This window comes from Podarcis raffonei, chromosome 14 (assembly GCF_027172205.1).
Source record: "Podarcis raffonei isolate rPodRaf1 chromosome 14, rPodRaf1.pri, whole genome shotgun sequence".
In the NCBI taxonomy this organism is placed as follows: domain Eukaryota; kingdom Metazoa; phylum Chordata; class Lepidosauria; order Squamata; family Lacertidae; genus Podarcis; species Podarcis raffonei.
This window is the reverse complement of record NC_070615.1, coordinates 43,430,505-43,450,991: the sequence shown is the minus strand read 5'-3', so window position 1 is coordinate 43,450,991 and position 20,487 is coordinate 43,430,505. Positions and strand designations below refer to the sequence as shown.

Sequence of the window (20,487 nt, the reverse complement as noted above, 5' to 3'; positions counted from 1 at the left end):
GAGAAAAAGCCATGTTGCAAAGAACTGCTTGTTTGTTATCATATGTGCCAACTGCGTGGGGCAGCCCGTTTCCTCTCTGGGAAACAAGGGGGACAAACTAGCTGCGATGTTCATCATGTTGTTTGTGTCGCTATTTCCCCCCTCGCTTTTTTTAATGTTATTTTACAAAAAGATGCTGCGCTGTAGAGGACCCCAAGCAGGACCATGTTGGTGAGGAGGGGAGGGTTAAGTCACCCCTCCGTGACATGTCCCAGTCTGGCTTGACCCTCTCCCTACACACCAGCAGTGCAATATGCCAAATTTAGTTTGGCTCTCATACAGTGGACGCTTGGGTTGTGAACGTGATCCGTGCAGGATGCAAGTTCGCAACCCGCAGCGTTCACAACCCGCAGTGGAGCGTCTGCGGATGCACAGGTTGCGATTTGGTGCTTTTGGGCATGTGCAAAGCGTGATTTAGCACTTCTGCACATGCGCGACTGCCGAAACCTGAAAGTAACCCGTTCTGATACTTCCAGGTTTCGGCGGTCCGTAACCTGAAAAAACGCAACCTGAAGCATCTGTAACCCGAGGTATGACTGTATTGCCCTTACTGTCTTCTCTGGAAGGGGGAATTTCAGACCTGAGAGCCAAATGTGAACCCCCTGGCCTTTCTATTTGGTCCTATGGATTTCCCCCAGCTGTGCCTGTTTACCAGGCCTGCTTCCCACTTCCACTGAGTGGTTTTTGTTGTGGTTGTAGTTCTGGCGGGAGTGTGTCCTTGTACTGATCATGCCTCTTGCTTGCATAGACGCAGGACAGAGAGGGGTGTGTGTAGTGTCTACAGAAACTGGCCCAGAGGTGAGATTCGCAGTCACTGTTCCATCCATTTTGGCCCAACTGTTTTGTTAATTTGTTCCAACTACACTTCACACAAGAATACATGTTCGAGGAGTGAATTGCGTTTGGCTGCAATCTTCTTTGGAACCGGTGGGATTTACTTCTGAGTAGACATGTTTTGGTATCGCACAGTTAGTCTCAAACACATGTAGAGGATAGTTCCATTGTGGCACTTTAAAAACTAGCAGGTGTCAGGGCCAGAGTCAGACACACGAAAGAAGCAGAGCTTCCTTGTCAGTGAAGTTAACTCTTTATTCAAAGAAATGGCATACTGTACAAGACCTTACTTGGAAAATCAATACAACCCAGGTGGTTAGGAAAGCCCAACAGAGACTCCATCTCCTCAGAGTATTGTGAAAGAATGATGTCAATCAACATTTGATGATCTCCTTCTACCGCTCCACAATAGAAAGTGTCCTTTCATACTGCATCACGGTGTGGTACGCTGGTTTGACATCATCTGGTTTGACATCATCTGACAGGAAGTGCCTACAGAGGGTGGTGAATACAGCACAAGATATCCGCTGCATATCAGCACGTGAATCCGCTGGATGAAATAGCGGAAGAACGTTGCCTCAGGAGTGTGAGGAAAATTCTCAGGGATGATTCACACCCTGGCCGGCACTTTCTGGATCTCCTGCCCTCTGGCAGAAGATATAGAAGCATGATTAGTCGCACCAACAGGGCAAAGAACAGCTTCTATCCGTGGGCTGTTAGGCTGCTGAATGAAAAGATAACAACAGGGCAACTGACTTTCGGGTTTGGTGGGTGTGCGTCAGTAAACGAGGGGAATTAAGACTAAGAGAGCTGAGTGGGGGGTGCTCGTGTAATCTCACTGTATACAAGTTGTACAAGTGACAATAAAGTATTTCAATTTCAATACAACTCAGCAACCCTTCCTAGCAGCTCCTGCCCCTATGGACTGAGGTTCTCTGCCTCCCACCCTCCCTAACGCTCCTCTCCCAGATGTTTCCTAAGCAGTCTCACGTTGCATCTGCACACCTCTGGTCTGCTCTCATTACTCTTCAATTTATTGGAGATCAGGGGTGGAGCTTGTCGCAGCAGGAGAGGGAGACTCCCTGGATTCCCCAGCTGCCGCTTGACCCCCCTCCTCTGCTTCAGCCTCGGAGTCTGAACTGCTCTCTGTCACAGCCTCTTCCTGCTCACTAATCCCTGTTGCCCCTTCAGCATCCAGCTCCTCCTCCCAGTCTTCTCCCCCTGACCTCTCCTTAGTGTCCCACCACCAATCCCTGGGCTCTGAGCCTTCCTCCTCTAGGGTTTCCCTTGGGGGTTCCCTGGTTGTGCCTCTCACCACTCCTCTTCATCCAGCCAGTCCCTGACAGCAGGTGTATTGAGCGATTTATGATGTCATATGCCTGCTGTAATAACTGTGATCTCTCTGCTCCATGCCGCCGCCCCCCCCCCCGCGCTTTTCAATGCTACTGATTATCTGCAGGGCCAAACTACAAATGGTTGACTGACCACCAGTGCGATCCTGAACATTTTCTGCTCTGCATTTCCACTGGATATAATGGATCCTACACAGAATAGACTTGTTGAAGGCCATGAACATGCCTAAGTTAGGTGCATCAATGCATCTGAGAAATAAATTAGCTGGATACAACCCATTTACAGAGCATGGTTCCACCCCACAGGAATCTTGGGAACCATAGGGTGCTGGAGAACTATGTTTCCCAGGATTCTTTGAAGGGAAAACATGTGCTTTAAGGGCAGGTCATTATTAGACATTTAAAGCACATTAAATGTGCATAACTCTCCCCAAAGAATCCTGGGAACCCCAGCTTGCATAGGCTGCTGGGAACTGTGGTTCTGCACAGGGAAAACCTGCAATTCCCAGTACTCTTCGGTGGGGATGTCATGTGATTTAAATGTACAGTACAGGTACAGCAGGTGTGTGTGTGTGTATATATATATATATATATATATATAGCATCCAACAAGTAGATCGTGATCTACTGGTAGATCACTGGACATCTGTGGTAGATCACTGGTAGATCACTGACTCCCCCCAAAGAAGCTCAACAACTTTGTCTCCCCTAAAAAAAGCTCAACATTATTGCCTTGCACCCCCATAAAACGGGGCTTTCCTCCTCCCTAAAAAAACTTTGACCTGAACCCCTAAAAAACGGAGCTTTCCTTCCTAATAAAAGCTCAACCCCCCCCAAAAAAATACAGGGCTTTCCTTCCTAAAAAAAGAGCTCAACAACTTTGACCTGAACCCAAAAAAGGGGATAGATCATTGCGAGTTTTTAACTCTGAGTTGATCGCAGTCTCTTGGGAGTTGGCCACCCCGATATATAGGATCGCACGGGGGCGTCGGATAGCGCCACCCGCACCTGGAGATAACAGAACTCTCCTGTGCGTGCGCTGCGCCTTTAATATTTACGGTTCTCCTCCCCCTGGAAGTACAGTACCGCCAACACCAAGCCGGGCTCCTCCGCAGTGGCTTTTCGTCCTCTTAGGATGGATGAATTGAAGATGTAAGCCTGCCCGACTGGGGACTATGCCTAGCTGGGGGTGTCTCCTGGTCAACCGTAAGGGAGAGGAAAAGGGGCCACCTCCTGCCTTTTGGGGGGGGGGAAAGAGCCAGGATTTGCCCCACCCCCAGGAAAAGGACCCCTTCCCAGGGTAATAATATTATTGCAGGAGACCTTCTTATGGTTACTAGGGCTTTACGCGCTAGATCTTCCCAACTAAGTCCATACTCAGGAGTAGACCCACTGAAGTCAATGGACGGAAGCTGGGCGTGAAGGGCCAGGGCTTTCAATGGGTCTACTCTTGAGTAGAAGCTTAGTCTGAGGCGCAACCCACGGATCTCCTTTTCTCGCCCATTGCATCGCTCAGGAAGCGAGCGGTGGGGAGCAAGGAGTACCGAATCTCACCCAAAGGTGTACATCTCCAGGCCGCCTAAAACTGAGAGGTTTGGTTGAGTGAAAACGAAATAAAACGTGTACGGAGGGACTACCCTGCTTGGGACCTCTATAATAATTGTGTGGATGGTTTATTATCCCAGCAATCCCCATCCTGTCTTCTGAACACCGTATGATTATTTATAATTTCCTACTATTCCTGCACAGAAATAAGTATAATTGGTGTCACCACTCGCTGTCATTCCCTCACTTCCAAAATAAAAATTTAATTTTGGGGCATAAATGCACAGTTTACCTGGGAGTAGATGTCATTGAACTGGGTGAGTCCTACACCTGAGTAACTAACTGTGCTTAGCACTGCACTGTTAGAAGGTTTTTATTTTACTTTTTGAAGTGGCGTTTTGGCAAAGCTGTAAGTTAACGTACAACCAGGGTAATAAACCGATATTAAAAGTATCTCGCACATATCTGCCTGTCTAGATATGATAATATCTGGGGGTTTGTGCAAGGAAACCACAGGTATTTTCCTTTTTTGAATGAAGGGAAATCCTGTGGACCTCTTTCACTTGCTGTGGCAAAGATCTTTGCTTTTTATAGCAGAATGGTGAAATGGTTTTGTCCACAACATGCTTCATCCAAACACAGCAGGGGGGCGAGCAGCCGAGAAGGCAGAGATGATATTTTTCCTTCAGGTAAATAATTGGCTTATAACAGGGATGCAGCAAAAGTTAGCAGTGCAGGTGTCTCTCCCCCAACAATATCTTCAGAGATTTTAAATAGGATATAGTTCAGTTGGTGGACCATGAGACTCTTAATGTCAGGGTCATGGGTTTGAGCCCCGGGCAGAAGATTCCTGCATTGCAGGGGGTTGGACTAGATGACCCTCTTGGTCCCTTCCAACCCTACAATTCTATGCTTCTCCGTGTCTTATGTCATGAGTGCCGAAAAGAAACATGCAGCAAAGTCTGAAAAAAGTGTGCTTGTAATGCAATAATAAATGCAGATGGAAGGCTGTGCCCTTTGTATCTGAAGTATTCAGATTTATCCAAAAATCACAGCCAAACTTCAAAGATGAATTCCCCAAATACTGGAACCCAAACAATCCCTGTGTGCCAATGAGCAGCTTTGCGTTTTTATTGTTTGCACTCCACGCCAAGGCCTGGTTACTCCAAAGTAAGTCCCACAGATTTCAGTGGAATTTACTTCCATGTAAGCACGCCTGGCCATTGCTGTATTATCCCCACAAGAGGTGTGAGGTAGAATTCTATTTAACTGCACCAACTGCCTCCTTTTAAACTGAAACATTCTGAAGCAACATGATGCAAAAGCAGTTCTCTGTTGCAGCAGCCTATGGGGAGAAGAGACTTATTGGCATATGTAATACGATTGGCTACCTTTTACACCAGATTCTTCATTGGAAGATGCTCGTGACCACTTCGGTCTATGGTCCCAGGAGTCTAAGAAGCGGTTGTTATTACCTTGGGGTGACTAAGAGAGATTTATTTATTCATAACAAAATTTACATATCGCTTGATTGTAAGAAAACCTCTGTGTGGTTTTCAAAAAAACGCAGCCACGTTGGGGGTTAGTAATGACTACCGTTCACCAACCCACCCTCTTCCTATTAAGTAAAACGAAAGCAAAATACAGCCCCACAGCTGATATATTTTGTTTATTTCATACAATGATTTCCACCCAAGACCACAAGGGGGTATATATGCTTACTTCCTTTTTATCCTTGCGACAACCCTGCGAGGTTGGAGAGGCTGAGAGATCATTGTTGCTCCTTCACTCCCTTACCAGGGTGGCAATGGGTGGCGTGACTGAGAAAAGCAGCTACATAACGAATGAACTAGGCTATGGGTTCCTTCTATGCCCTTTCAAGCATCCTTTTTAGTGCTCATTCGTGATTATTTGGGTTCCTAATACTTTTGGGATGGTCACGTATGACCCCACCCATACAGTGATAACATACTAGCATTGTGGAAGTGTCACAGAGCGAACGTAAATAGAATAATTCCACCACCAGTGCTTCATTTTACTATGTGAAGAACATGTTGCAGAAAACACCAAAATTTTAATGCTTGATTTTATCTAGATCTTGCCAGATTGAACGCAATCTAAAAAAGAGCCCTGTCCAATGTAGGAACTCATTTCAAACACCTAACTGGACGGCACAGCGTTTACACAATTAGCAACTGAGATAATGACTTTCTGAAGTAAATTGCAGGCAAGGGAGCCCTGATCTGCATTGGGACCCTGCTACTTCGGAGGGCGGGGGGGGGGGCGCAGAGGGGCTTTAAACCTTTGCTTCTTGCAAATGTTCAAACCTTTAAACCTTTGTCTCTGGTTGGAAATGAAGCAGTATGGCCACCCCAAACTTTTTGCAAGTGTGGATTGCATGAAAAACAGAAGTGTGTATGACCCCAGTTAATAGCACTGTGAACACAAATGATCATGAATGTGTGATAAAAAGGCATGGAGTGAGGCCATAGATACAGAGGAGCAATATCCTGATCTCACCATGGCTAACCAGATTCCCCGTAGGAATACCAAAACAGAAGTCCGCTTTTGTTGTCTTGCTGTTAATCCCCATGCTACGGGAATATAATTTAAAAATACGCGGACATCTCCAAATATCAAGGGTTTTGCTAATGCAAAGTTGATGCTGACAACTTTGGACCAAATATAATTTATCACTGGAGAAGCCCGCCTCATATGCCTCAGTGAGGCATTCTCAGAAATGCTGAGAAGTGTATCACTTTTCATAACATCACAGCGTGTTTGTTTTTAATTTTCATTACCGAAGTTGAGGACTATAGGGCAAACAGCAGGATACCAGTGGGGTATTGATAACAGAACGCCAAAAAGTTAAACATTCAGTCCCCAGATGTTATTGGACTACAACTCCCATCATCCCTGAGCTCTGGACTTGCTAGCTGGGGTGATGGGAGTTGTAGTTCAACAACATCTGGGGACCCACAGGTTGAGAAAGGCTGATCTAGTCCAACCCTCTGCGGTGCAGGAATCTTAAACCCATGGCACTGTGATTAAGAGTCTTATGCTCTACCAATGGCGCTGTTATTCCTGTAGCAACAGCAGCAACAAAATTGGTCTTTGTGCTCTTTCAACAGGTTATGAGAAGGAGATACTGTTGCTCCTACCTTGGTGGAGTTTTGTAATACCAGATCCGGTGGATCCCTGAGCACTCCCTTAATGCGCAATGGAGAAATCTCAGCAGAAAGACCGAAAAAACCGCAAATCCTCTAAACAAGATGCCCAGCCTGCTGAACAGAAGCTTGACACCGGTAACCGAGGGCTGAAGAAAGTGAGCAACAAGACCGTGATAACAGGAGGTGCTGGCTATTTTGGCTTTAGCCTTGGCCGCGCCCTTGCCAAATCAGGAACCAGTGTGATTCTCTATGACATTAACCAACCCCTCTGGGAAATTCCAAAAGGAGTAGTACTCGTACAGGTATTTATCATTTAGTATTATGATCGTAACACCCCACTTTTCTTTTCCATAAGCAACACATCATGTAGAGAGAGATTATTACCTGCTGTCAGGTGTAAGGCAGGTAAAGTGTGGTTGTGGGGGAAGGGTTTGCAAGCACCAGTGATCCGTGGCACCTGCTGCAATGGGGGTGGGTGGGGTAGGTGACTATGATCTCTGCAAGATCGGGGGGGGCGTGTCCAATCCTGCCTGTTTTGAACTTTCCAAGGACCAGGAAAACCCTCATTTAAAGGGGGGAAGTTCCAGGACAACACAATGAGATGGGAAGGACAACCTGTGGCTATCCCTATATTAATGAGACAGGCAAGTGCAAATCCAGAATTCTCCAGTATGGACAAACGCTCTCTCTTTCTGCACAGATACCCGTTGGATTTGCTTTGCAGTCCTTACATCAGAGGGATGGATGATGGTGTGTGAGGCCTCCTCCAACTCTTATGATGGCATGATTTGCACAGTATGTCTCCTGACCCTTTGCAATGACAGAGAAGATCTGCATGATCAAAGAACTGGGTCCTTGCCCTCTCTTCCCTGTTGCTGGTGGCCTTAGAGTGTGTATCTTGGCTTCTCAGCATCCTTTGTTGTCTGTTGCTGACCCCCCACTCAGGAGTATGTGATCTCTGTGTTCTAGGCAGACGTGAGGCACTATGACCCGCTCTATGCAGCCTGCGAAGGGGCAGACTGTGTCATTCACGCAGCCGCGTACGGAATGACAGGATTAGAACAAGTGAGTCGGCTTCTCTTCGTCTTGAGTTTCTGCAAGGAATCAACCCCTTTCATGTGGCTTTTCCAGATTGTGTTGAACAGATTTTCAGAAAATTTCCCGCTGTCCTAAATCAAACAGAGATCGGTTGGTAGTTTTTTCCAGGGCCCGCCCCTTTCAGAAAGGAAAATAAAACACACTAGACTCTCAGGCAAAGAAGCCCTGAGTGGATGCAGACAGTCTGGGATAGCTCAGTCTGTAGAGCATGAGACTCTTAATCTCAGGGTCGCGGGTCCAATCCCCACATTTGGCAAAAGAATCCTGCACTGCAGGGGGTTGGACTAGATGACCCTCTGTCAAGGAGCTGTCAGGCGAGCACAGGTCATCCACAAGTCAGGAAAGAACTTGAGACACAGAATGCAATTAGCTTTTAATTCACAGGAAGGAAGCAACACAGCAGCGTTCCTCTGGCTTGCCTCACCTAGCTTCTTCCCCTCTTACTCCTCTCGCTGGAGAGCCAGTGTGGTGTAAGAGCAGTGGACTCGTAATCTGGTGAACTGGGTTCGCTTCCCCGCTCCTCCACATGCCGCTGCAGGGTGACCTTGGGCCAGTCACACTTCTCTGAAGTCTCTCAGCCTCACCTCACAGGGTGTTTGTTGGGGGGGAGGAAGGGAAAGGAGAATGTGAGCCGCTTTGAGACTCCTTCGGGTAGTGATAAAGCGGGATATCAAATCCAAACTCTTCCAGATCCTGCCCAAGCAGATGTAAAATGCGGCAAGGGGGCGGGCTCCTCCTCTGGGCCTGTCTGGCCTGTTGCTGACCATTGTGCAGGACTCTCCTCAAGTGGGGAGTCTGGGGAGGAGAGCCAGTTTCTTGGCAGCAGAGGCAGCCTCGGACTCTTCTCTCTCTGAGTCTCACGCTGAGACTCTCAGCACCTAGGGCTGTCTTGGAAAACCTTCCTTCTCCTGACACACACACACACCCCCGATCACTCAGCCCTCCTGCATCTAGCACCTCCCAGCTTGACACTCCTGCACACTGGCCCCCTATGTCCCACCACCACTGTCCTGGGTCTAAGTTGTCATCTTCAGTGTCCTCCCCGGAGGGGTCTCTTAGACAGGTGGTGCCCAACGCTCTTCCTCGTCCGGCCAGACCCTGACACCCTCATGGTCCCTTCCAATTCTATGATGCTTTGAAAAAAGATGCCTGAGTGATGCTGAATTAGATCACAGACATTAAGCAAAGGCAACAGTAAGAATATGTACATTTTTTAAAGAAGAGAAATGTTTTATTTTCAGTAAACAATGTACTGAGAGGGGAGAGTAAGTAAATTATCATTTGTTGTTCCGCATCCACTTTTGGCCCCACCTAGAAACATGTGACCTATGGAGGACTATAAAAGGTTCCCTGTGCTTGATTTCACCCAAGAGTAACTAGCGGTTCTCCAGGGTCTTGGGCAAAGACTCCTTCCCATCATTTGTGGTCTGAACCTTCTAACTGAAGATGCCAAGGAACGTACCTGGGACCTTTGGCAGGTACACAGCCTCTGAGGAATAGCCCTTCTTGACCGCTTTTTTCAGATGATTTTTTTTGTGTGTGTGTGAAATTCAACTTTTACAAGCTGGCCTTCTTGCTGCCTAGGGAGCAAGCCAGGCCAATCCTTCAGAGACCAAAACAAGCTAAAGCAATTCATTTTGCTTTGATTGCAGCAGCTGGTGCGACATTAAACCTCTTCCTGCTTTTCCTAGATGCACAAGAGACATATTCGGTCTGTCAATGTCGGAGGAACCAGTGTCGTCATTGAAGGTGCGTACAGCCTCAGTGCTTTGTTTTGGATGAGCCCGGGCTGAGGATGGTCGGCTTGTTTACATACCACATCTGCCACAAATAAATCTGTGCTCAAAAGCAGTTCGCACAAAAGCCAGTCTAAATACAACGGTAAAGAATAATAATAGTAGTAATTTATTATTTATATGCTGTCCATCTGACTGGGTTGCCCCAGCCACTCTGGGCAGCTTCCATCACATTAAAACATAGTAAGACCTAAGACATTCAAAACTTCCCTACCTTCAGATGTCTTCAGATGTCTTCTAAAAGTCAGATAGTTGTTTATTTCCTTGACATCTGATGGGAGGGCGTTTCATAGGGTGGGCGCCACTACCCAGAAGGCCCTCTGCCTGCTTCCCTGTAACCTCACTTCTCACTATGAGGGAACTGCCAGAAGGCCCTCGGAGCTGGACCTCAGTGTCCAGGTTGAACGATGGGGGTGCAGACACTCCTTCAGGTATACAGGGCCAAAGCAGTCTAAGGTTTTAAAGGTCAGCACTGACACTTTGGATTGTGCTCGGAAAAGTACTGGGAACTAATGTAGATCCTTCAGGACTGGTGTTATAGGGTCCCGACGGCTGCTCCCAGTCATCAATCTGGCAGCTGCATTTTGTCTTAGTTGTGGTTTCTGAGTCACCTTCAAAGGTAGCCCCACGTAGAGCACATTGCAGTAGTCCAAGTTGGAGCTAACTAGAGCATGTACTACTGTGGCAAGACAGTGTGTGGGCAGGTAGGGTCTCAGCCTGCATACCAAATGGAGCTGGTAGACAGCTGCCCTGGACAAAGAACACAATAAGACAAATAACATCACTGCAACATAATGCAATAAACCCCCAAGAATCAACAATTAATAATTAATTTAGCAAGGATAAACATTTAAGAAGTAAGTATACAGCTTACTAATAGTTCAGGCTAAAGTATTCATTAAGCAATTCCCTTCTGCAGGCTCCTAGGGCTGGAGGGGGAAGCGAAACTAATCACCCCCTGATAGCAAACTCAGAGTCTTCCCACCACCACGGTTCTTTCTCTAGAAAGAGCTCCCTTTTGAAGGCTCCTAGGGACGCAGGTGGCGCTGTGGGTTAAACCACAGAGCCTAGGACTTGCCGATCAGAAGGTCGGCGGTTCGAATCCCCGCGACGGGGTGAGCTCCCGTTGCTCGGTCCCTGCTCCTGCCCACCTAGCAGTTCGAAATCACCTCAAAGTGCAAGTAGATAAATAGGTACCACTCTGGCGGGAAGGTAAACGGTGTTTCCGTGCGTTGCTCTGGTTCGTCAGAAGTGGCTTAGTCATGCTGGCCACATGACCCGGAAGCTGTACGCCGGCTCCCTCGGCCAGTAAAGCGAGATGAGCGCCGCAACCCCAGAGTCGGCCACGACTGGACCTAATGGTCAGGGGTCCCTTTACCTTTAGCTAGGGCTGGAGGATGCTGTAATGTGAGCTGGGGCAGAATCATTTGTTGGCTGCTGTTGCTTGCAGCCATCCTGAGATACCAGCCCTTTCCCTCAGGAAAGCTGATTTCCATTTGCCTCCTTCCCTCAACGAAGTGCTTTGTGTTTCCTATGTCTCTGCAGTCTGCAAGCGACGAAGCGTCCCCAGGCTGGTCTACACAAGCAGCATCAATGTGGTGTTTGGCGGGCAAACCCTTATTGACGTCGACGAGCAGAGTGTGCCTTATTTTCCTTTAGCAGAGGTATTGGGGCTGCTCCCCGTTTTAGCATTTGGCTGCACCCGATGGTGTGGGGGACAAGAGAGAGGAGGGCCGAGTTGTTGTTTTAAATGACCTCCCCACAACACAAGGGAAATTACGTGTTGTTTTTTTCCCAGCCTGTTGCTTTGGATCCAAAGTGTAGGGGTGGATCCGAAGAACTGGCGGAGCCTGGTCTATTAGCCCTCGGTCTGCCCCCCCCCCACCTCCCTGCCTTCTTGCTTAGAAGCTCATAGATAAACTATGGTACTTTAGGGGCTGTGATGGCCACTAATTTGGGTGGCTTTAAAAGAGGATTAGACTGTGATGGCCTGGGACTCGGGCTCGGGACCAGAGGAGACGCAGTCTGCACCGGATCCTTGCCTCAGGCATCATCTGAATCAAGTCTGGGGCCTGATCCTGATGAGTCCCAGTCTGCACAGGTTCCCCTGCAACAAACACCAGCTGGGCCGAGTCAGGGGCCTGAGCCTGTCCTGGCTCCAGATGCAGGGATTACCTCGTTGCCTTCAGCTGGGCCATCAGTTACAGCTGCTCCACTACCAGTTGGGTCAGGGGAGGCTGAGGTGGCCCCTGGGTCTAGTAACCCACCAACATCTCCTGAGCTGCAGAGACTGAGGTCTGAGAGAAGGAGAGACAAGTACTCGCAGAAGGAGTGCTCGCCTTCGGGCAAAACAGGGAGGTGAGTTGCTGGGGGACCAGGACCGGCCGCGACCCCAACAAAGATAAAAGGCTGTCGGACCCCGCCCCAGGTAGCGGGAGCAACACTGCTGTATGCTAGATGCTGCCGGAGATCCTGTACCTGTCCTTGCCTGGTTTTCTGCCTCGTGTCCTGCCTTGGCCCTGTCAGACTGTCTCCCAGCGGAACCTTCGGATTCTGGACTGGACCTGGACCACGTTTCATGGGTTACCCCCGGGCCCAGCACATAGACAAATTCCCAGAGTACCAGCCTATCAAGGACTACTAGCCATAACAGCTCTGCTCTGCCTCCACGGTCAGAGGCAGCAGCGCTTCTGAATACCATTTGCTGGAAACCAGAGGAGGGGAGAGGGCTCTTGTGCTTGGGTCCTGCTTGTAGGTTTTCCCCAAGCATCTGGTTGGCCACCGTGAGAACAGGATGCTGGACTAGATGGGCCATTGGCCTGATCCAGAAGGTCTTAGAACCAGTCATGGTGTGCCCCTGCCTGTCTGTCGTTGGGTTTGGCTACTGCTAGTCTCCTTGCCTTCTGTCCTACCAGTCTTAGTGGGCACCTGCCTCTTTTTCCTCCTCCTCCTCCTCCTCCTCCTCTCTTCCCCACCAGCCAGTGGTGTATGATGGGTTGCCAGTGCCCAGGGACACGTGGAGGGGTTGGTTGGATGGGAGGGAAATGGATGCTTGCGCATCCAGCTGCTTAAAAGCGTCCACAATCACCCAAGAGATTGCAGCCGCTGAGATAAGGAAAAAGAGTTCTTCCATTGTCTGGAGAGGTTGCTTCCCAGTTTGCATAGAGAAGCCATTTTCAACGGAGCCCAGTGATAGGAGCGTGCAGCTGGACTGAGGCAGCGCTGGGTGTTGAAAGTGTCCAGGGAAGCAATTTTGCAACCACCCCTGTGCTACAACACTGCCACCAGCTCTTGCTCCTGCTACTTCATCTCTAGACTTAGGTTACCACTAGAGACCCTTGGGCACGCTGGGATTAAGAACAGCCCTATATTTTTCTCCGTATGGTCCATGTAGGGTTACACCCCATGCTTTGGGGAAATTGAATTGCATCTTCTCACAGGTCTGTTAGGAGTAAGACACGTGGAATTCTTTTCACATGACATCACTTTCCCTACTGGTGTCCCATACTCCTGTAGGGCAGACTGACTGCCTCCCCACATTATTTTCACTCTTTTTAATAAATAAATGTTATTACAGTCTTGGTTAAATCCTAAGGGAGAAAGTGTTCCCCAGATTCAGGCAGAAATAAACCCCTTCCATCCATCTTCTAAGTTGGCACATAGAGGTGTTCTATGTGGTCCTCCTGCAATTGTGGAAGACCCTCTGCTGGGGATTTACCCATAACCCCGTGGTAAGACTTGGAGCTGTGATTAAAATCTCATTATACGGGCTGTTCTTTGGCACCGGGGATGTAGATGGTGACTGACTGAGTGGGAGAAAAACGTATTACTTGTTCAAGTAGATCTGTTGGCTTACGTGCTTTGGTATTTGCTAAATAATCCCAACTAATTCATTTGATTTCTTTTTAGCAAATGAACGAGTATTCCAGAACCAAATCAATTGCAGAACAGATGGTTCTAGGAGCAAACGGAGTGTCTTTACCAGGTACTTTTCTGTGATCTTAGCCTGTGGCAACCTTGGGAGGGAAATGATTTTATTGTATCCCCAGAGTCGAGCAGCGATTAAGGTTCAGACTCAAGAGGCTCCAGCTATGAAGTTATTCCAGGTTCGCATCTCTGGCCCTGCTCTTGGAGACTGAGAGACCGCAGAGCCTGGGGTTGGCAGGCAGGAGTCCGCAGAGGACACTCCCATGCCACCAAGGCCTGTAGGCTCAGAGCCAGGACCTCCGTGGACACCTGCCCTTGAACCTGAAGAAGCCAGTGCCTCCCATTGCACCTCACTGGTCCAGCAGCACAGAGAGGGATGCTCACCTTCAGGATAGAAGGTTGCCCCTTTAAGACTCCAAAGCTATCCATCAGAGGAGCCTAGAAGCAGGGAGGAGGAGGAGTCGGGAGATGCTGAAACCTCTGGCCTCTCTTGTCCCATGTGGTCTAGCATCAGTTTCTTCAATTGACGTGTTTGGAATCAGCCAACGGCTTCTTGTCCTGTTTCCTAGGAGGTGGCAAGCTGCACACCTGTGCTCTTCGACCGCCCGGCATCTATGGGCCAGAAGAACAAAGGCATTTTCCCCGGATGGCCGTACGTATTGTGACTTGCTCAGAACACTCTTCTGTGAATGTGGGGGGAAACACTACCAAATGAACCTACACGGACCCTGAGGTCATCTTCTGAGGCCCTCCTTCGTGTGCCTCCTCCTCGAGAGGTCCGGGGGGTGGCAACACGAGAACGGGACCTTCTCTGCAGTGGCTCCCCATCTGTGCAATGCTCTCCCCAGGGAAGTTTGCCTGGCGCCTTCATTGTACACCTTTAGGCGCCAGGCAAAAATGTTCCTTTTTAACCAGGCCTTTGGTTGATTAGATTTACATCCTATGCCCCTTTAAAATGTGGGGTTTGGCGGGGAGGGGCTATTGGGTTGTTGTTTTTATTTTTATTAGGTATTTTGTGGTTTTCTATCTTGATTTTATTCTGTGAACCACCCTGAGACGCCCCCGGGTATAGGGCTGTATATAAATTCAATTAATAATAATAATAATAATAATAATAATAATAATAATAATACCACCATGGGATGAGACCAGTTACAGTTAGGTAGCAGAGAAAACAAGCCACGCAAGGAAAAGTTGAAACAGCTGGATATGTTTGGCCTGGAGGCGAGAAGACCAAGGGTGGGGTGGGGGCAATGAATAGTGCTCCTCAAACACAAGAAGGGTTGGCACATTGAGAAAAGCAAAGACATGCCCTGGGTTTACTCTGCTTGGAATACAGTGGTACCTCAGGTTACATATGCTTCAGGTTACATACGCTTCAGGTTACAGACTCCGCTAGCCCAGAAATAGTGCTTCAGGTTAAGAACTTTGCTTCAGGATGAGAACAGAAATTGTGCTCCGGCGGCAGCAGGAGGCCCCATTAGCTAAAGTGGTTCTTCAGGTTGAGAACAGTTTCAGGTTAAGTACTGACCTCCGGAATGAATTAAGTACGGTACTTAACCTGAGGTACCACTGTACCTGAATAGGGCTTGCTTTAAAAATCTCCTGTTCTTCAGCTCAGGAGAGCCAGTGACAATTCTGCATCACATCTCGTTTGCCCCTCGTTGTAACTGGCAACGTTATGTTTCAATCATACCTTCCAACAGTTGAATATTCAAAGAGGGATGTTTGTCTTCACATTTGGGGGACCAGAGACCCGGATGAACTGGGTTCATGTCAAGAATCTCGTGCAAGCTCACATCCTCGCCATGGACGCTCTCACACCTGAGAAGAACTATATAGCTGTGAGTATATCGTTACATGTGCTCCAGTTTTTCAGGTGCCGAACGTTCTGGGGATGTGCAGAGCGTTTCCTTGGCGTGAGGCACCTGGAGGGCTGTGGCATTTTTGGGATAATTGATTTACTAAGCAGCTTTTCGGCAGAAGTTGCTATGTAACGCTAAGAAACCCACAAAAACACCAGTGTGGTTTTGAAATCAGTGGTTAATATCAGTGAAGCACCAAAAGATTCAAGTCCACCATGTTGATTCAAAATGACTTCCAGGTGTATCCAAACATAGATGATGATGATGATGATGATGATGATGATGATGATGATGATGATGATAATTTATTATTTATACCCCACCCATCTATCTGGATTTTCCCAGCCACTCTGGGTGGCTTCCAACAAAATATAAAAATACAATAGTCTGTCAAACATTAAAAGCTTCCCTAGATAAAAACCTGTTCCTTGCTGTCATGCAAAATTTGGCTATAGTATCTTGGGAAGTGTCCAACTCCCTAGAAAACAGATGTTCCAATATATATATTAAGTTTACTATATGGCTCACTGCTATAACTAATTTCCCCCATGAACTTTCCCTGACCCTGAGGTCATAATCTGAGATTCTTCTCTGTAGCCCACCTCCAAGGAAGGTCTGAAGCATGCGGCTAAGAGAGCAGGACCTTTCTATAGCATCCTGCCATTTATGGAATGCTGTCCCAAGGGAGGCCCACCTGAATCCACCCTTGTCCTCATTTTGGCGCCAGGCAAAGCACAGGCATTTGGATAGCACCAGTGACATGACGTTGCACTGTTAAATCTGTTTTTGATACGTTTTGCCTGAGTTTATTGTTGTATTTATACTTTGGCTATATATCAAACCATCAGGGTTTTTGTTACTGTTTTGTTTTGGTGGGCAATAAATTTAATGCACCTAAACCTTCGGAGCTTCCAGGAAATCATACAGTTCTCGGTTGAGCACAAAAGGTGTCCAGGTAGGTTGTTTTCCTTCCTAAGGCTGCAGGGAAACCGTACATGTAAAGTTCATTGCCAATGTGTGCCTTGCATGATCACTGGCCATGCTGGAGAGTTTAATGTCCAACAATGTCTGTATGGCCACAAGTTCCCCATGTCTGTTCTGATCTCTTTCCCCTGTGTTCTTTGTAGGCTGGCCAGGCATATTTCATCAACGATGGCGAGAAGGTCAACCTTATTGAGTGGTTAACCCCACTGGTGAGTGCAAGAGCTGTTTGTTATAGACACAATTGTGCTCAAAACCTCTTAAGCCTATTGGCTGTGGTGGTTGTGACGGATGGGAGTTCGAGTCCAGTATCATCTGTTGGGCTTCAGTTTCTCCGTTTCTTTTTTAATGTGCCTCAAGTCTCATATGGCCTGATGTGATGCAATAATTAATAAAGGCAGCTGCATAGTGTTGGGGGGGGAAATCAGGTGAGTATAGGGGAGGACCTCCTTACAAACCATAGATGACTATGTATAATGCAAACCTTTGCTGAGTATTTTACCAGTGAAAATTTCCAGACACAGAAGTTTTTTTTTGTAAGAAATTCAGTAACAGGAGTTTTAATTTGTTTTGGTCTTAATTTTGGACTTAATTTTAACCTCTGTATTTTAAATTATGGTTGTGATCTGTGAGTGTTTTATTGTTTTATCTTTCTCGAAAACTGCTTTGAAGTTTTCCTACAATCAAACAGTACAGAAATGTTATGGAATGGATAGATCGATAAATGAACAGCTGCATTCAAAGCTGTCTGGTTTCAGTATTTCAATGTTTCTTTCAGTTTAAAGGATTGGGTTGCAGCAAGCCATGGATACGTATTCCTGTTCTTTTTGCTTATTTTTCAGGTAAAATATTTCCAGTTGTTTGCTCAACAGTTGTTTGGGGTTTGCTTGTTTTTACAGTAGTTCAGACAAAACCTTGGGTTTGCACTCGGAGTGAACTAGGAATTTTATCTTGCAACAAACCATGGCTTGAAAAGCTGGCTTGTTGAACCGGCCATTGTGGTAAACCATAATGCTTAAACTGAGATGTTTGGAAGCAGAAGCTAAACTCTGCAGAAATCCTTCTCCCAATCACAAAAGATCTGAGTTTCTGAAGCTCTACAGCCATTGTTTAGCATTATGTGCAGATAAGCCCATTGCACTATATCGGCGCCCATCTCAACTGAGACCTGAGGGGGCAGAGGTTAATGTTCTCCGTGCACACACACCCCTGGCCACAACTGCATTGTCTTGTGGGAAGGATGGGGGAAAGTTTCTGTGGGGAACTTCACTCCTATGCAGGTGTTGAGGAGGGGAGGAATTTTGATCAGGACAACAGCAAGTGAAGAGAAGGATCAACCTTTCACAACCCGGCCTCAGCCCAGATTGTGGCTGCCCATGGTAACAACTGTCTGAAACCCAAATGTTACATTACATATTTTAATTTAATGTATAATTTAACCCAACCTTTTTGGAGCTGCAGGCACAGGGAATCTTATTAAGGAGACAAATAACAACCCCGATGCCAAAGAACAGTTTAATTGCAGCTCTTTTTAGCAATATAAACAAATAAGTTGCTAAAGTTTGACTCGAGAAATGCAGTCAGGGCTCAGCGGCAGAGTGTGTGATTTGCGTGTGGAAGGTCCCTGGGTTCAATCCCTGGTATCTGCAGGCAGGTATTGGAAATATGTCTGTCTGAATGGAGCATTGCTACCTGCCTGTCCTGAGCTAGACAGACCCAAGCATTTGACTCACAGCTTTGTGCATGCACTGCTATTTCAAGCGACCATTGTATTTATCAAGTGCTTTTTTTTTCTTTGTACAGCTGTGGCAATGGAACACTTCCACAACATGTTAATGCCCATTGTTGAAATCACACCTTTGGTCACCAGAAATGAGGTAACGCATGCCTACGTTATTACGTGCTGGTTTTGTTTCATAGAATCAGGAGTGTAGAGTTGGAAGGGACCATCAGGGTCATCTAGTCCAACCCCCTGCAACGCAGGAATCTTTTGCCCAACGCGGGGCTCAAACCTACAATACTGAGATTAAGAGTCTCATGCTCTACTGACTGAGCCATTTGTTGTAGTAACTTATACTCTACCCTTCAAGCAAATTACCAGGGCGGATTACAAAATAGAAAAGCACAAGAAAACAAACTTAAAAACATACCAAAAGCCCTTGTAGTGCAGAGGGAGCTTTGCAATCTGGCTGGCTGGCTTTTTCCCGCACAAAGAGCCCATTTTACAGGTGGAGAAATCTCCCAGGTCACGTCCCAACATTCTAACCATTACGCCACACTTCTTTCCCCTTCTAATTTTTCCTTCGTCTTTACTCTGTTGTTACTCTTGGCTTGCATGACATACGTCTGATGTTCTTAATGGTATTATGAATTGGCATGCTGCCATATACATTTTTGTTGTTGTTCGTGTTGGCAGAAATTCTAAAATAAACTATTGTGCTTTTCAAAAAGAGGGTTTAGCAGAGTCGTGGATGAGAAAGCTATCACTGGCTACATATCACAAAAGCTATGTCCATAGCTGTCAACTTACAGATTTGAAAATAAGGGATCAGCAGCCAAAATAAGGGATCGACAATTACTTTGATAAAATACCTATTTTGTTGCATGCAAATGGTTTTAGATACCTATTAGGTCCATAAATTATCATATAGCATATATTCAACGCAAAAAAACAGCAACAATTTGTTGTTGACAAAGCAAGCTGGACATAGAAAGGGCCCCATTACCTTCAGTAGCTTATTTAAGAGACATCGTCAATAAGGGACAGCAGCGGGACATGGCGCTGGAATAAGGGACTGTCCCGCCAAATAAGGGACGCTTGACAGCTATGGCTATGTCCTGCCTTCATTGGATGCCTCTTAATATCACCTGCTGGGAGTCGCAAGTGGGGAGAGGGCTGTTGTTCTCAGCTCCTGCTTCTGGGCTTCCCATAGGTATCTGGTTGCCCACGGTGAGAACAGGATGCCAAGACTAGGTCGGCCTTTGACCTGATACAGCCGGTGCCTTCTTAGGTTCTTAGGAAAAACATCATTTTAAATGTGCGATGGAAACGATGATGGGATGAAGGGAATTGTGGTGCAGCGGCATCTGGAGGGCACTGAATCTGGGAAGCCCACCCCAGACCAGGTACCCTCCATTGTCGTTTGCTCTCATGTTGTTTCAAAACAGTTTTTAAAAGAAACCCAACTCCTTTGCTTTCGCTTTGCAGGTGTACAACATTGCTTACACGAACACGTTCAAAATAGATAAAGCCCGGCAACAGCTCGGCTACGCCCCAAAAAAGTACTTGTTTGCAGACTGCGTGGATCATTTTTTGAAAACCAGGCCCCACAAGAAGAATTATTTCATGCTGAAAAGCTTCATGGTGATAGCCCTGTTCATTGCCCTGATCATCCTGGCAGTTTACCGTCAAGAAGTTTGGGAATTTGTTCACAAGAACTGGGGGAAGTATCGGCATCTTGTCGTGCGATAAACCAGCCGTTCTCAGGCACAGGGTCGGCCGGGGGAACATTGCCCTTGGATCGCATGGTCTGTTTTTCTTAGCTCTAAAGTAGTAGGCAGGCAGGTACATTAAGTGGAATAAGAAACATACAAGGTGGCTAACAAACAGAAAGCCAAAATGGCCACCGAAAATCACACTCAGGAGACTCGCGCAAGGGGAGAGGGTGTCGTTTTTATATCAGCGGCGTCTGCATTCAGTTGGTTCCTCGTCTTTCGTCAAACTGGAGAAGAGAGGGGGTCTTTCAAAGGCTGCGTACAAATAATCCTCCACAGACACATCAGGACGGCCTCTTGCCTCTCCAGGTCATGATGAGAAATGAAGGTGAGAAAGAGATCCAGGAAAACAGTGCCAACAGCGAACCATTTTGCACGGCACCGG

At 47.2% G+C, this 20,487-nt stretch overlaps 1 protein-coding gene across 3 annotated transcripts; it reads left to right on the top strand.

Moving 5' to 3' along the window:
- The first annotated feature begins 3,270 nt into the window (after positions 1 to 3,270).
- Positions 3,271 to 20,197, top strand: SDR42E2 (short chain dehydrogenase/reductase family 42E, member 2). 3 transcript variants are annotated; one of them, XM_053365512.1, is made up of 12 exons: positions 3,271 to 3,377; positions 6,902 to 7,242; positions 7,910 to 8,005; positions 9,730 to 9,787; positions 11,380 to 11,498; positions 13,744 to 13,819; positions 14,331 to 14,413; positions 15,468 to 15,605; positions 16,754 to 16,819; positions 17,386 to 17,449; positions 18,411 to 18,484; positions 19,816 to 20,197. In XM_053365512.1, exons 2-12 carry the CDS (start codon positions 6,991 to 6,993, stop codon positions 20,077 to 20,079), a joined length of 1,290 nt encoding a protein of 429 aa, XP_053221487.1. In that variant the 5' UTR covers positions 3,271 to 3,377; positions 6,902 to 6,990; the 3' UTR covers positions 20,080 to 20,197. The 3 variants fall into 3 exon arrangements, with proteins under 3 accessions (XP_053221487.1, XP_053221488.1, XP_053221489.1); XM_053365513.1 differs by lacking the exon at positions 3,271 to 3,377 and adding an exon at positions 3,391 to 3,525; XM_053365514.1 differs by lacking the exon at positions 3,271 to 3,377 and adding an exon at positions 5,178 to 5,251.
- The last annotated feature ends 290 nt before the right edge of the window (positions 20,198 to 20,487 follow it).